We start from the raw sequence: 13,197 nt of genomic DNA, 5'->3' as shown, positions 1-13,197 counted from the left end.
TTTGCCTGGGTCTAGAGAGTAATATTCTACGCAGGGATTTGTGTTTAAAGATGATATCAGTATTTTTAATGTCTAGACTACATAACATTCACTGAATTACTCAAAGAAATGTTATACTGCTTCACTCTCCCAGTAACTCCTCTCCTCCCATTACATGCCTTCAGACTTTTCTGATTAGTATTTATAAATGTGTATCTACCTGGGTATTCCTAGACATAGGACATAAATATGGTCTGCCAAGCAGACAATATCTCTCTCCAAGAGATCAGAGTAAAGTTTAGAATACTCTCGTCCATATGCATGCAGCTCCTCTATGTTATCATGACCACGCCGCATAATGGAAGAAATAAAGAAATAAAACCAATGAGCCAGTAACAGTATGAAACACAACCAAACTGACCATGATCACACCCTATATATTGCTTCATCCATATTTCAGCTTCTTGATAAACCCAGCCCAGCAGAAATAATGCTGACATTGCTGGATATTTTGTCAGGATCAGTAATTTTCAAGACATGACTATAGAAAGCCCTGAAAAGCTTGGTCTGGTCTCCCTGCTGCCCTTGCTGTGAATGGACTAGAAACCTCCTCAGTCCCTCTCAGACAAAGCTACTGTGTGATTCTCTGCCAGTGTTTTGTGTATTTGTCAAGCCATGGATTTTAATAGCAATTTGGATGCAAGTCCCTCAAAAAGCAAGAGAACTTTTCATATGAATGCCTGTAAATCAGATCTTCACGCTGCACACATAGAAAAACCAGCAGGCTTCTCACGGTACTCTGTTGAGGGACAAATCCACAAACAGTAAACACAAGTGGCCAGGCTGACCTGTGTCAGTGCTTCTGGTGGGTCTAACAGCTTTCAGAGTATTCAGCATGGCAATTTCAAAGGAAATATGCAGGAAGATCAGCAATTCTTCAATAGTAACAATATCAAATACGATAGGCAGTGCCAGATGTTGTACTTATAAACTGCGGTTCCAAATGATAAGAGAATGCATTCAAACACCTTCCTCGTGCCGAGTCTTTCAAAACAGAGAAACTCCTTGTGAAAGGACATGTTTTTGCCATATTGATTCTTTAGTGAAATCCAACACTTCTAAGAACACCAGCAACTACATTCCCTTCTGCCCTTGGTTTTACGTGATTCGATAACCACATTTTTGGAACAAGTCAACCAAATTCCACAGCAGTTTATCAGTTGGCTAACAAGCTGTAATACCTTGACTGCATACCAAGGTCAAATATTTCTGCAGTACTGCTTTTTATAATGCCTCATCAACATTTTAAATAAGATAACATTCTTATCTCTATATCCAAGATATTTAGCAACTTCATCCCATCTATCACACCTAGCATATTTTTTGATAGATTGCATTTAGAATCAGTCCTCATACCTCCCATGAACATATTTTCCATCCTTATTTTTTCCTCACCATATTATCCTTTAATTTTTCTCTTCAGTACCTAGAGCATAAATGAAATTATAAAACAGGAACTATCCCAAAGTTCTGCAGTTATATCTAAGGATATTATAATTAGCTTCCTGAAAAAGGCAGGCTGCAAGTCTCATTAACCTAGGCTCACACTTGTTTTTACCATATATAGTCATACAAATGGCACAGACTAAGTTTTGCTCTGCCTCCTAAAAAAATAACTCTAAAAATGTTTCAATTGATCTTCCTTCCTCCAGTCTGGGTGAGCTGATATTTCTGTTTTCCATAACGTAAAAGACAAAAGCTGCACTGGCCTGCAAAAGAATGGCTGTTTAGCCCTGCCTAATACACTATTCTTAGCAGCTGATGTAAGTAATCACACATGTGGCAACACCCTCTTTCAGGTTTGACAATTTGTATCTAACACTGAGGGCTTGCAGATGCTGCTTTGGAAAGCTGATCACTAAAGCAGTGGAAGGCACAGAAAAAAAGGTGATCTGGTATAGGAAAATGACATTTCATTCCATTCATTACCTATACGAGAGGACCCTTTTCCTGTGCCTTCCACTGCTCCAGTAGTGGAAGCATCTTTCCATAAAATGATATAGTTGGCTGGATGAAGCTATGTTTTTGTCTATGAAGCATCACATAAGCTACGCTACAGCTTTACTTCATCATACCTGAACTTCTGGAGCTGCCTGATCGAACCAGTTAATATAATTTCATATCACATCTTTAAGTCATAGGTTTTAAAATTAGGCCTTGAAATTCTCTTCACACAACCACAGAGAAATTAAGAATGATAAGCCTTGTAAGGAAGACTCATACATTTCACAGAATCACAGAATAACCAGGTTGGAAGAGACCCACCGGATCACCGAGTCCAACCGTTCCTACCAAACACTAAACCATATCCCTCAGCACCTCGTCCACCCGTGCCTTAAACACCTCCAGGGAAGGTGACTCAACGACCTCCCTGGGCAGCCTGTTCCAGTGCCCAATGACCCTTTCTGTAAAGAATTTTTTCCTAACGTCTAGCCTAAACCTCCCCTGGCGGAGCTTGAGGCCATAAGGAGCTTGAGGTCATTTCATTAGAACACCTGCCAGGGGGAGCAGGGAAGAGAAACGATGCTTTTGTGCTCACATCACCAGCCTTTCTTGAGGTTGAACAGAGAAGCAGCAAGCTATTAACTAGCCTCAACCTAACCTTCAGTTGTCAAGGCTGCAAGGCCATTGCTCCCATGGGATGGTAAAAGCCAAATGCCTACAACTGTGCTTATCTGGTGCTTTAAAGCATGAAACCCAGGAGACATGGAGAGACCTGAAAGACCAGATCAGCAGCACATCAATGTGTTCCTCACAGGTCACCTACTACAAGGTTAGCCATAGGGCTCATTGCTGGACAAAAAGTGCTGTAGCCGTTTCTTCCTGCTATCACTTAAGTAGTTAATCCCTGTGACCAGGTTCAGATGGCAGAGAAAAAAATGTCAGCCTTCCTTTCCAACAAGGAAACATCATCTGTCAACAGTAATCTGTACATTTTCCTGGTCAATAAAAAGTCCTTGCTTTACCAGCATGGACCGGCTACAGCCTGAGAATATCCTTATGCATAGTTACTGTAGTTACTGCAGTTCCTCTAACTGCTAGGTGTTGTTCATCAACAGTTTTCATCTTTCCTGAGTCAAGTCTGCCTCATCTAGCTTCCTTCTGACAGGATGTACAAGGTAACATCAGTGAAATGACAGCATGATAACCTCCTGGAGTTTAAGAAACACTTCCATTACCTCAGATGCATAATTAAGAGATATGAAAAGATCCAGTCAGATGAAAATACAGATGAGGAAAACACTCTGCCCATCAAATCCATAGGTACTGCCAGAGGAGTAGCCACCTTTGCCTTACAAAGCACAGAAGGCTTCCAGATGTAGAATAATAACAGCCTGAACACATGACCTCTGCCACCAGGCACTAGAAAATTGCTACTGAACAGCAGCTGCTGCCTTCGTGTCACACACTGATTGTAAAATGGATAGGAAGGGCCATAAATCCTCCCGATATGTGGTGGCACGCTTGCTTCTCAGTTAGATTGAAGCAAAACAACAGCACAGAGGACATACTGCACGTAACAAGCAAGTTCACAGCGCTTGGGAGTTTTGTGCCCCAGAAAAGGTAGGATCTCATGTCACTACAGACCTGAAAGTATTATAAACTACAGTACTTTGGTGTAGGAGCACATGTAAAATAAGCAAGGGGATACAGACACTAGGAGCTTATCCGGCCTAGGAGATATTTCATCAGGGGTTTTCAGAATCACAGAGAGGCCTGGCAGCAGTAACAAAGGAAATAATTTTCAATGACAGAACGTTTGTGCTGTCCTGCAAAACACGCTTAAATGGTGTGACTGAAGAATTGCATTACACATGAAAATATTTTATACCAAACTGATTTCACTATTTTCATTACAGTAGATCTGTTCATTTTTTTCCAATATTCAGGATTAGTATTGAATATTGTTAAAACCTCCTGACACTTTTACACAATCTTCCACACTCTAAAGGGACCTACCTTTGGCTACTTTCTTGGCCAGAAGCCAGATAGCCAAGCTGGTGGCCTCAGACCACCTTTATCCCAGAATCCCATTTAGGATATTTTTCCTGCATTTGCTGCTATATAGCAAATATTTATACTGTGCTTAAAGTCATGTTTTTTCAAGATGAATATGGAAATAGTTGTGCTAGCCATTTATGATTATCTATATTCTGAATTATCTCAGTTTTACAGAACAGAAGCAAACTTTGCTGCAAGCAGATGTGACTGCATGTACACATAAGAGGCGTACCGTTAAACACTGTCTAGGCAAGTGCTCCGTATTAAGCTCTAAATTAAAGACTGTCAAAAAGAAAAGCCAGCACTTCGATGTTTTTGCTGTACTTACTGCTGCTTTGTGACAACAACCTACTGCACTGTATATCCTGTGCTAAGCCTACTAATGTGGCACACGTGTCAAGACTTGTCTGGCTGAAGCATAAAACATCTCCTTAGATGAGTCCCTCCCTTGCCTGTAGTGTGTTTGTGTCCCTGGGTACACACACACACACGCAAACACACACACAGAGTCCTACCTTCTCCCTAGAGCATCATACCATTAACAGGAACACACTGTGCAATGTCAAGTTTCAATTTGAACACCAAGAAAATCCATTTCCCACTAGAAAGCTAGGTAAGCTCTGCAATGAGAACAGTCTATCCAAAAAGGCAACAAAAGGAGGTATAAAGTAATTGAAAGAGCAAGCTAAGCTTTGTAAAACAACGAGCTGCATCTACACAGTGAGTGTATGTCCAAAGTGAGAAGAAGACTGAAATGAAAGCCTTGAGAAGACTGGAAAAGTCAGTTCCACGTGCAGTGTGCAGGCTGTAACTGTGTGAATCCATGCTTAGTGTTAGAAGTGCAGCAGTAACATATTCCCATACACGTGCTTTCCTGCTGTTGTTGTGACAGGTGCTGGCCCTGCTGATTACAAAACCCTAACCAAGCTGAACATGTTCCAAAAGGAATATATGCCACAACATTGGGGTTGTTTAGCCTGGAGAAGAGGAGGCTGAGGGGAGAACTTATTGCTCTCTACAACTACCTGAAGGGAGGTTGTGGAGAGGAGGGATCTGGACTCTTCTCCCAAGTGACAGGGGACAGGACAAGAGGGAATGGCCTCAACCTCCACCAGGGGAGGTTCAGGCTTGACATCAGGAAAAAATATTTCACAGAAAGGGTCATTGGGCACTGGAACAGGCTGCCCAGGGAGGTGGTTGAGTCACCTTCCCTGGAGGTGTTTAAGGCACGGGTGGATGAGGTACTGAGGGTCATGGTTTAGTGATTGATGGGAATGGTTGGACTCGGTGATCCGGTGTGTCCTTTCCAACCTGGTGGTTCTATGATTTTATGATTAAAGGGATATAGATACAGGTGGGATGAGAGGATGAAGGAAAGAGGGATGCTAATGTGTCCAGGCAGAGAAGCCATAGCTTTATGGCACACTGGTCTTTCTTCATGGATTTATGCTGTGGGTGGACAGGACCATTCCCCTCTCCAGAGCCAGCAGTCATGCCAGCTGACACCAGGCTGGGTTGCTCACCCAGAGCATCCTCACCGAGGCATTTGTACTGGGACAGAACTGACACAGTGCAGGGAAGGCTGAGGGGCAGAGCTGGACCACCCACCCAAACCTCTGTGCCCTTACCGTCTCGGGGTCGTTCTCAAACACCTCGCGGGCCTCCTCCTTGCTGCAGTGCTCCTCCACGCACTCCCTCTCCAGGTGCCCTTTCTTGGCTTCCTCGAAGATCTGGTAGGCTCGCCGCTGCCTCAGCCGCAGGAACTGGGAAGCCTCCTGGGCGCGCAGCAGCACGGCTGGGCGGTGGGGGGCGAGGAGGAGGAGGAGGAGAGGACGAGCAGGAGGAAGGGGAGGCGGGGGTGAACAGCTGAGCCCGCTTGGCTGACCGTACCCCATCCACCCGGCCCCTCCTGGTGCGACCAGCTGCATCTGCCCGCATCCCCAGCACCTCCCCCGCACCGCAATCGCACACTCGGGGCGGTGGGGGATGCTCAGCGTCTTGTGCAGCATTCCTCCTCGCCCCCAGCTGCTCCCCCGCACCGCACTCAGCGCACACGCACACTTGGGGCGGTGGGGGATACTCAGCGGTGGGGGATGCTCAGCGCCCGTGTGCAGCATCCCCCTTCTCCCACCCAGCAGCTGCTCCGCACCGCAATCGCACACACGCACACTCGGGGCGGCGGAGGATGCTCCGTGGCTCATGCAGCACCCCCCCTTTCCCTCCTCCAGCAGCTCCTCCGCACTTCACTCAGCACACACGCATACTCAGGGCGGTGGGGGATGCTTAGCGGTGGGGGACGCTCAGTACCTCGTGCAGCATCCTCCCTTCCCACCCCCGAGCAGCTCCCCCGCACCGCGCTCGCACACTCAGGGCGGCAGGGGATGCTCAGCACCTTGTGCAGCATCCCCCCCCTTCGCCCCGCGAAGCAGCTCCCCCTCACCGCACACTCACGCTCAGGGCTGCGGGGGATGCTCAGAGCATTGTGCAGCATCCCCCCCCCCCCCTCACCCCCCCTGCAGCTGCCCCGCACCACAATCGCACACACGCACGCTCGGGGCGGTGGGGGATGCTCCGTGGCGCAAACAGCATCCCCCATCCCCCTCCCAGCAGCTGCTCCGCACCGCACTCAGCACACTCAGGGCTGCGGGGGATGCTCCGCACCTTGTGCAGCATCTCCCCCATCGCCTCCCCAGCAGCTGCCCCCCACCGCACACTCAAGGCGGTGGGGGAGGCTCAGCACCTTGTGAAGCATCTCCCCTTCCCCCCGTAGCAGCTGCCCCGCACCGCACTCAGCACACTCGGGGCGGTGGGGGATGCTCCGTGGCGCAAACAGCATCCCTCCTCCTCCCCCGCCCCAGCAGCTCCCCCTCACCGCACACTCACACTCAAGGCGGTGGGGGAGGCTCAGCACCTTGTGAAGCATCTCCCCTTCCCCCCGTAGCAGCTGCCCCGCACCGCACTCAGCACACTCGGGGCGGTGGGGGATGCTCCGTGGCGCAAACAGCATCCCTCCTCCTCCCCCGCCCCAGCAGCTCCCCCTCACCGCACACTCACACTCGAGGCGGCGGGGGATGCTCAGAACCTTGTGCAGCATCCCCCCTCCTCCCCCCCCACCACAGCGGCTCCCCCGCACCGCGCTCCCACACTCGGGGCGGCGGGGGATGCTCCGCTCCGCGCCGCGCACGGGAGGGAGGGAGTGACGCGCGTCCCCGGCTCCTGCTCGCCCCCTACTCACTCTGCGAGGATTCCGCCGCCAGCAGGACGAGCAGCAGGGCGGCCCCGAGGGGCGCCGCGGGATGCGGCATGGATGCGGCGGCGCTGGGAGCGCGGCGGGGCGGAGAGGAGCGGAGCGGAGCGGGGCGGGGCGGGGCGGGCGCTGCTGCCGCGGAGCCCGGCGGGGGAGCCGCTCGCCCGTCCTACCCGGTCGCTCGCCAAGTCCCCGCCGAGCCCGGGCTCAGCGACACACCCCGTACCTGCCCGCCCGCCGGGGAGCGCCGGGGGAGGATTCACGGGGCCGGTGGGCGGGCGGCAGGGGCCGGGAAGCCGAGGGGGAGGCTGCTCCCTTCCTCACCTCCGGCCGCGCCGCCGGGAGCATCGTTTGAATCTCTCTGGGGACCTCGGGCAGCCCGGCCCGGGGGGAGGTGTCCCTGCCCGGCCTAGGGGGGGTGGAACTGGACGAGCTTTAAGGTCCCTTCCGACCCAAACCCTTCTATGATTCACCGCCGAGAGGGAGAACCTGGCACCAAACCCAGCCCAGTCCTGCCTTAAATAAGAAAAAGTGGTTCTCCCCACACCCCAACGCATATTTTCTTCAGATCTAATTTTCAGTTTATACTGGTATTTTAAGATAAACTCCTCAGGAAAGAGACAGATGTGGTTTATACCGATGTGTTGCAAGCCACCCTTCACTGTCCATGTCCACTCTGGTTAAACCAGGCAAGTCGACAGGCTAAGAGAGTTGGGATTGTTCAGCCTAGAGAAGAGAAGGCTCTGGGGATACTTTATAGAGACCTTTCAGTACCTGAAGGAGCTACAGGAAAGCTGGGGAGGGGGGTCTTTATCAGGAAGTGCAGAGGGGACGGTTTTAAGCTTAAAGAGGGGAAATTTAGACTAGGTGTTAGGAAGACTAGATTAGATTAGTTAGTTTTTATTCCTGTGAGGGTGGTGAGGCGTTGGAATAGAAGTCAGAGTTGTTCAGAGAAGTCACAGATGGCCAGTCCCTGGAGGTGTTCAAGGCCAGGCTTTGAGCAACCTGATCCAGTGGGATATGCCCCTGCCCATGGCAAGGCAGGTAGAACTAGAGGATCTTCAAGGTCCCTTCCAACCCACGCATTTTATGATTCCGCGATCTAGGAAACCTTGTGAGCTGTAACCCACATCTACAAGGTCAGAACTCAGAGCTGCATTTAGACTGCTTATTGCCACCACTTTAAAGCTACCTCTGTGATCTGCCGTGCAGACATTTAACTGTGACAAATAACTCAATCTATACTTTCTTCAAGATACTTCTAATGGCACAACTTGTATGAAAAAAGAATTTGTCTAATGTATTTTTAGTATTTAGGTGTATTTAAGACAGACTGTGCCTTCACAATAAATTCCTGCAAATATAATGTAACTAATGTGAACGACATCTTTGTATTGCATACAGTTGAAATAGAGTACATGAAAACATAAGAGCCAGCTTACTTTTTTAAAGCAAACATTCCTAGTCTGACATTTTCTGCCTGACAATGGCCAATGATAGAGCCAACAGGTACAAAAAAATATATAAACCAGTATGGAGACTTTTCTTTCTGTTTTCCACTTCTGAAGTGCAGAGGAAAAACTCTCTAAGGTAAAAACCATGTCCACTGTCAGACTATCAGCCACAAATATGCATCTTCTCTATGAACTTGTCAAATAGATTTTTGATTGTTGGTAATTCCAGCTTCCAGGAGTGGCAGCAAGGTTCCAGATGTGCACAAAGGCTAGACAGAAAGTTTTCCCACCTGTTTTAAATAAAATGCTTAATAATTTTATAGGGTCTCCTGAATTTCTGTCTTCCAACACATACTGAATTATCATGCCCTATTTGTTTTCACTATGTCATTTTTAAGACCTCTGTCATATGCTTTCAGGACCATCCCTTTTCCTAAGCCATGGAGCTTTGGTCTATTATTTGTTTCCAAAACCCTTTGAGCTGGCATTGCTCAAAGGAGTGGTCCCACCAGTCCTTTTTGTTTGTTCCCATTCTTTGGTCCTGTCCACATCTTGTGCTGGCATGCAACAAGCCTGATTAGAGTAACCAAACCAAAATGATTAATTTTAATTCAGATCAGTTCCCCCACTGAGTTACTTCGCAGCTGTGCAAACATCAAAAGGAAGAGGCTTTCAGGAGTGGCAGCAAGTGGCTGCATCCAAAGGAAGCACGAGCCTGCTAATTTAGGCAGCCAAGCTGGCCCAAATGGCTTGTGAAGTCACAGCTGTTGGCAGAGGTTTTGTAGGAATGGCTGTCACGTTCCTCCCTCCATTGTGTGTCCCCCCTGCCCATGTCCAGAGATGAGGCTGTACCATTTCAAGTCACTTACATGGAAGGAAACTCTTCCCTTTTTTTCAGTGCATGTATGTTTTCTGTTAGGTTACTGTACTGAACCAGTTTAACAACAGAGCTAAGAAGCGTGGAGTGGGATTACAGCAGTAAATCCATAGACTGCTGTGGGATTGCAGCCTGCACCCTTCATACAGAAGCCATTTCTCATATTTATTTCAGTCCTTCTCTGTATCTTTTCTATTTACACTTCTCAGATGAAGTGGACTAAATACATACAATATTCAAGATGTAGGTTTATAGTGGCACTGTCCTACTTTTGCCTTACTTTTGTTTTTTTTTACTGTTTCCAAACATTGTGAAGGCTCCTTTGTACGTCTTCGCTTGTTATTTTCAAAGATGAATTTTGCATTATCTGCAAAATATCCTCATAGCATTAATTTTTCTGTAAAATTTGTGAAGGTGTTGAATAGCAGAGATTTTTGCTGGTTCTGCAAAGGGCTTTATTTTGTGTAATCTAATGATGCGTTTCCTTTCTTTTAGACAGTTTTTTATCCTTCTTCTTTTATTCCATACAAATACACTGACAGCGTCTAATGAAAGACCAGGTCAAAAGCTTCTTGAAAATCCAGGTATGTAATACTATGAGAACCATCCTTATCTACACAAAAATCACTCCTTGAACTTCTAATGGGCTTGCAAAACACGACATCCTGCTTGATATGCAGTACTGGTGTCATTCAGTCTACTCATTCTAGTCTTCATTATAACATCCATTGAGTTGCCTGGCACAGACATCAAACACTGATTTGGGTGAGCCCTGAAGTCCTTTTGACAGTAACTTTTTCTACCTTCCATTCTTTGGACACTGTAGCATTTAAGGCAGATTTAAGCCATGAGTTGCATAGAGCATCAGTTTTGTTTTCTTCAAGATTCATGTCTTTATACCATCTGATCCCAGCTATCCCAGTGAAGTCTTAGGGAACAAAAAAACAAGGTAGAAAAATAATGCAGAAAATATTGGAATAGTATCGCATGAACTGCTTGTACTCTCAGCATGTCTCATTTTAGACTCCCTTTTGACTTTAAAATGGTCTAGGACAGAGATTTCCAGATGTGAATCTGAGTTTGTAGGATTAAGTTCCATTGGTTACTAGGCAATAACCAGATTTAATGGATTTTGAGAAAAGTGATTAAAAATACCACGTTAAATTGTTTATTAAAGAACAAAAAGCAAAAAAAAATTATTTACCAGGTAACTGAACATGAATCAGTTATTCGAAATTCTCATGCGTATCAGTCAATCTGGCTTCCTTACCCAGTCCCAAACTGACAACCAAAACTTTCAACACAAAACAGTTCCTTAGGTTCCTTCAACTAATTCAACCTGTAACTACTAAATAATAGAATGAGATGAAAATGTCCTAAAAACAGTAAACAACCTCACAACTTCCGAGTCAAAGACACGGAGTTATAGAATCATAGAATCATTAAAATTGGAAAAAGCCTCTAAGATCATCGAGTCCAATCATCAGCCTGACAGCACCATGCCCACTAAACCAGATCCCAAAGGGCCTTGTCTACACATTTTTTAAACACTTCCAAAGATGGTGACTCCACTGCTTCCCTGGGCAGCCTGTTTCAATACTTCACCACTCTTTCAGTAAAGAAATTTTATGTAATATCCAATCTAAACCTCCCTTGGCATACCTTGAGGCCATTTCATCTTGTCCTGGAAGAAGACAGAGAAGAGGAAAGATGGACAAGAGGAAGAGGAAACCTAAGCGTGCTCTTCCTGCCATCATCCCTTCATCCTGGGGCACTACAGAGGGTGGTTCTTGATGACTTCTGAAGTAGCACCTTTTCCAAGTAATGTACTTGTCTGACCTCAAAGAAAAAATTTCTAGACACATGCCCTGTGGGCTGTCTCAGAATGCCAAAATATCTCAGATTTTAGGGACAAGTGACTATTTCAAATACCTATTCCACATTCATTCCTTGCTCTTTTTTTGTTCTTTTTTTCTTCAGAGGTGCTCCCAAGAAGACAGTCCTTATTTTTTTTTTTCCCCGACTCTGTGAGGAGGGAGGAGTAGTAAAAGGATGTGAGATTACAGCAGAATATTTTTTAAAAGAAATTACTGTGGAAGGCAGTGTGTTTAAACAGAAAATCCCTATGAGAGTAAACAAGCTGATTCCATGATCCTTGACCTGAATGCATTACAGGCTGGGCACATGCCAAATATGCTCAGCACATTAAGATCCGGAACTTACTGCTTAGTTGTGTGAACTACAATTTGCAGCCTGATGCCAGGAAACAAACTGGAAGTTTCAAAGACAGGAAGCTCTAAACTGTCGCTGTCCCCTCCATGCCTTTCTTGGTTCCAGGTCAATGGGATTTCCTTTCATTAGAGGTCAAAAAGTTGACTGACATCCAAAAATGGCTTTAGGTACTAGCGAAAGCAAATTGCTCATCTGGGCAGTGGTACCACTTCTGCAGCAAGTGAGGCAATGTGCAAACTTCTGAGCAGAATGTGCCACCATCCTCCATGGGTGATGTAATGACACAGAACAAAAGCACTAGATCTCTTGCCTCAACCTAAAATACATTATAGCTCCCTGTTTGTTAAATACTGCTGTAGGTCACTGGGGGGATGAGGTGGAGGTGGAAGCCCAGAGGGTCTGTTTTCTCTGCAGTCTGAGTCACCACGATGCATTTATCACTGAGCACCTGGGAGGTGGGAAGCCCAATGGACCTGTTGTATTTTCATGGCAGAAAGAGACTGCAGGTAAGAAAGAGAAAGTAGGAGAGGTCCTTACATAACCAACTCTGCTTTTTAATTCTTACTTCCTTTGAAAAGAATAACTTTGAAAAGAATAACTTTGAAAAGAATAACTTTGCTTTCCTACATTTTAGAAAAGACCTCTGGATCCCTGGGATCGAAGTACTAGATTGGGGAGCTAACTGCTCTTTCAAGGAAGCCAGTTCCTTTACCACACACCTCCCTTTGCAGGTCTGTTATCCAGGTAAGGATATTGTGTTAAGTTGTAATGGATTTCTTGATTGAGTACAAAGCACTCATCATACCATCAATAAAATCTTCTACCGTATCTCCTTATGCTGTTATTTGGTATGAAATTTCTGCAGAGATTGAAAATAATCTTGATGTTCACCTACATGTGAGGACACAGACAAGGGAGCTGATAAAGTAGGACAGACTATAAATAGCTCTAGGATGTCCCTGACAGGTAATTTACATCAAAATAAGAACACTCCAAGTATCCTACTGTCTACATTTTGATTGCATGGAAAAATCACACACCAAATCCTTACTGAAACAGTGCCATTTTGAAGAAGAGCTATGGATTAGCATTTCTACTTCACTCAGAGAAGAAAGAGCTCCTCTAACAGTATGTGGAGTTTTCCCAGACAGACCTAAGTTAATGAGAAAAAGTAAAGGTTCCTAGGCAAAAATAACTAATATTTCTTCTTGTCTTCAGCAGGAATTGAACACAGAGTGCAAGACAGGAACTTTTCCAACCTGCTGCTTGGAAAGCCCATGTGGTGGGTCAGGCTGGACCTCCTGCTAAAGTGCCGCTGATGCAAAAGAGCTGGGGCATTTTGCACA

General features: G+C 46.3%; 1 protein-coding gene across 1 annotated transcript in view; it reads right to left on the bottom strand.

The window, feature by feature from the left end:
* The window catches only part of GAS6 (growth arrest specific 6), a 45,858-nt gene extending 38,440 nt beyond the window's left edge, over positions 1–7,418 (bottom strand). The window contains exons 1-2 of the mRNA XM_069878002.1: positions 7,277–7,418; positions 5,670–5,836 (exon numbers count right to left, since the gene is read on the bottom strand). Of these exons, the coding sequence (XP_069734103.1) occupies positions 5,670–5,836; positions 7,277–7,346 (237 nt within the window). The 5' untranslated portion in view covers positions 7,347–7,418. The remainder of the gene's footprint in view (positions 1–5,669; positions 5,837–7,276) is intronic.
* Between the last annotated feature and the right edge of the window lie 5,779 nt (positions 7,419–13,197).

This window comes from Phaenicophaeus curvirostris, chromosome 1, assembly GCF_032191515.1.
Source record: "Phaenicophaeus curvirostris isolate KB17595 chromosome 1, BPBGC_Pcur_1.0, whole genome shotgun sequence".
NCBI classification, from domain to species: domain Eukaryota; kingdom Metazoa; phylum Chordata; class Aves; order Cuculiformes; family Cuculidae; genus Phaenicophaeus; species Phaenicophaeus curvirostris.
This window is presented reverse-complemented; position numbering and strand designations above follow the sequence as displayed.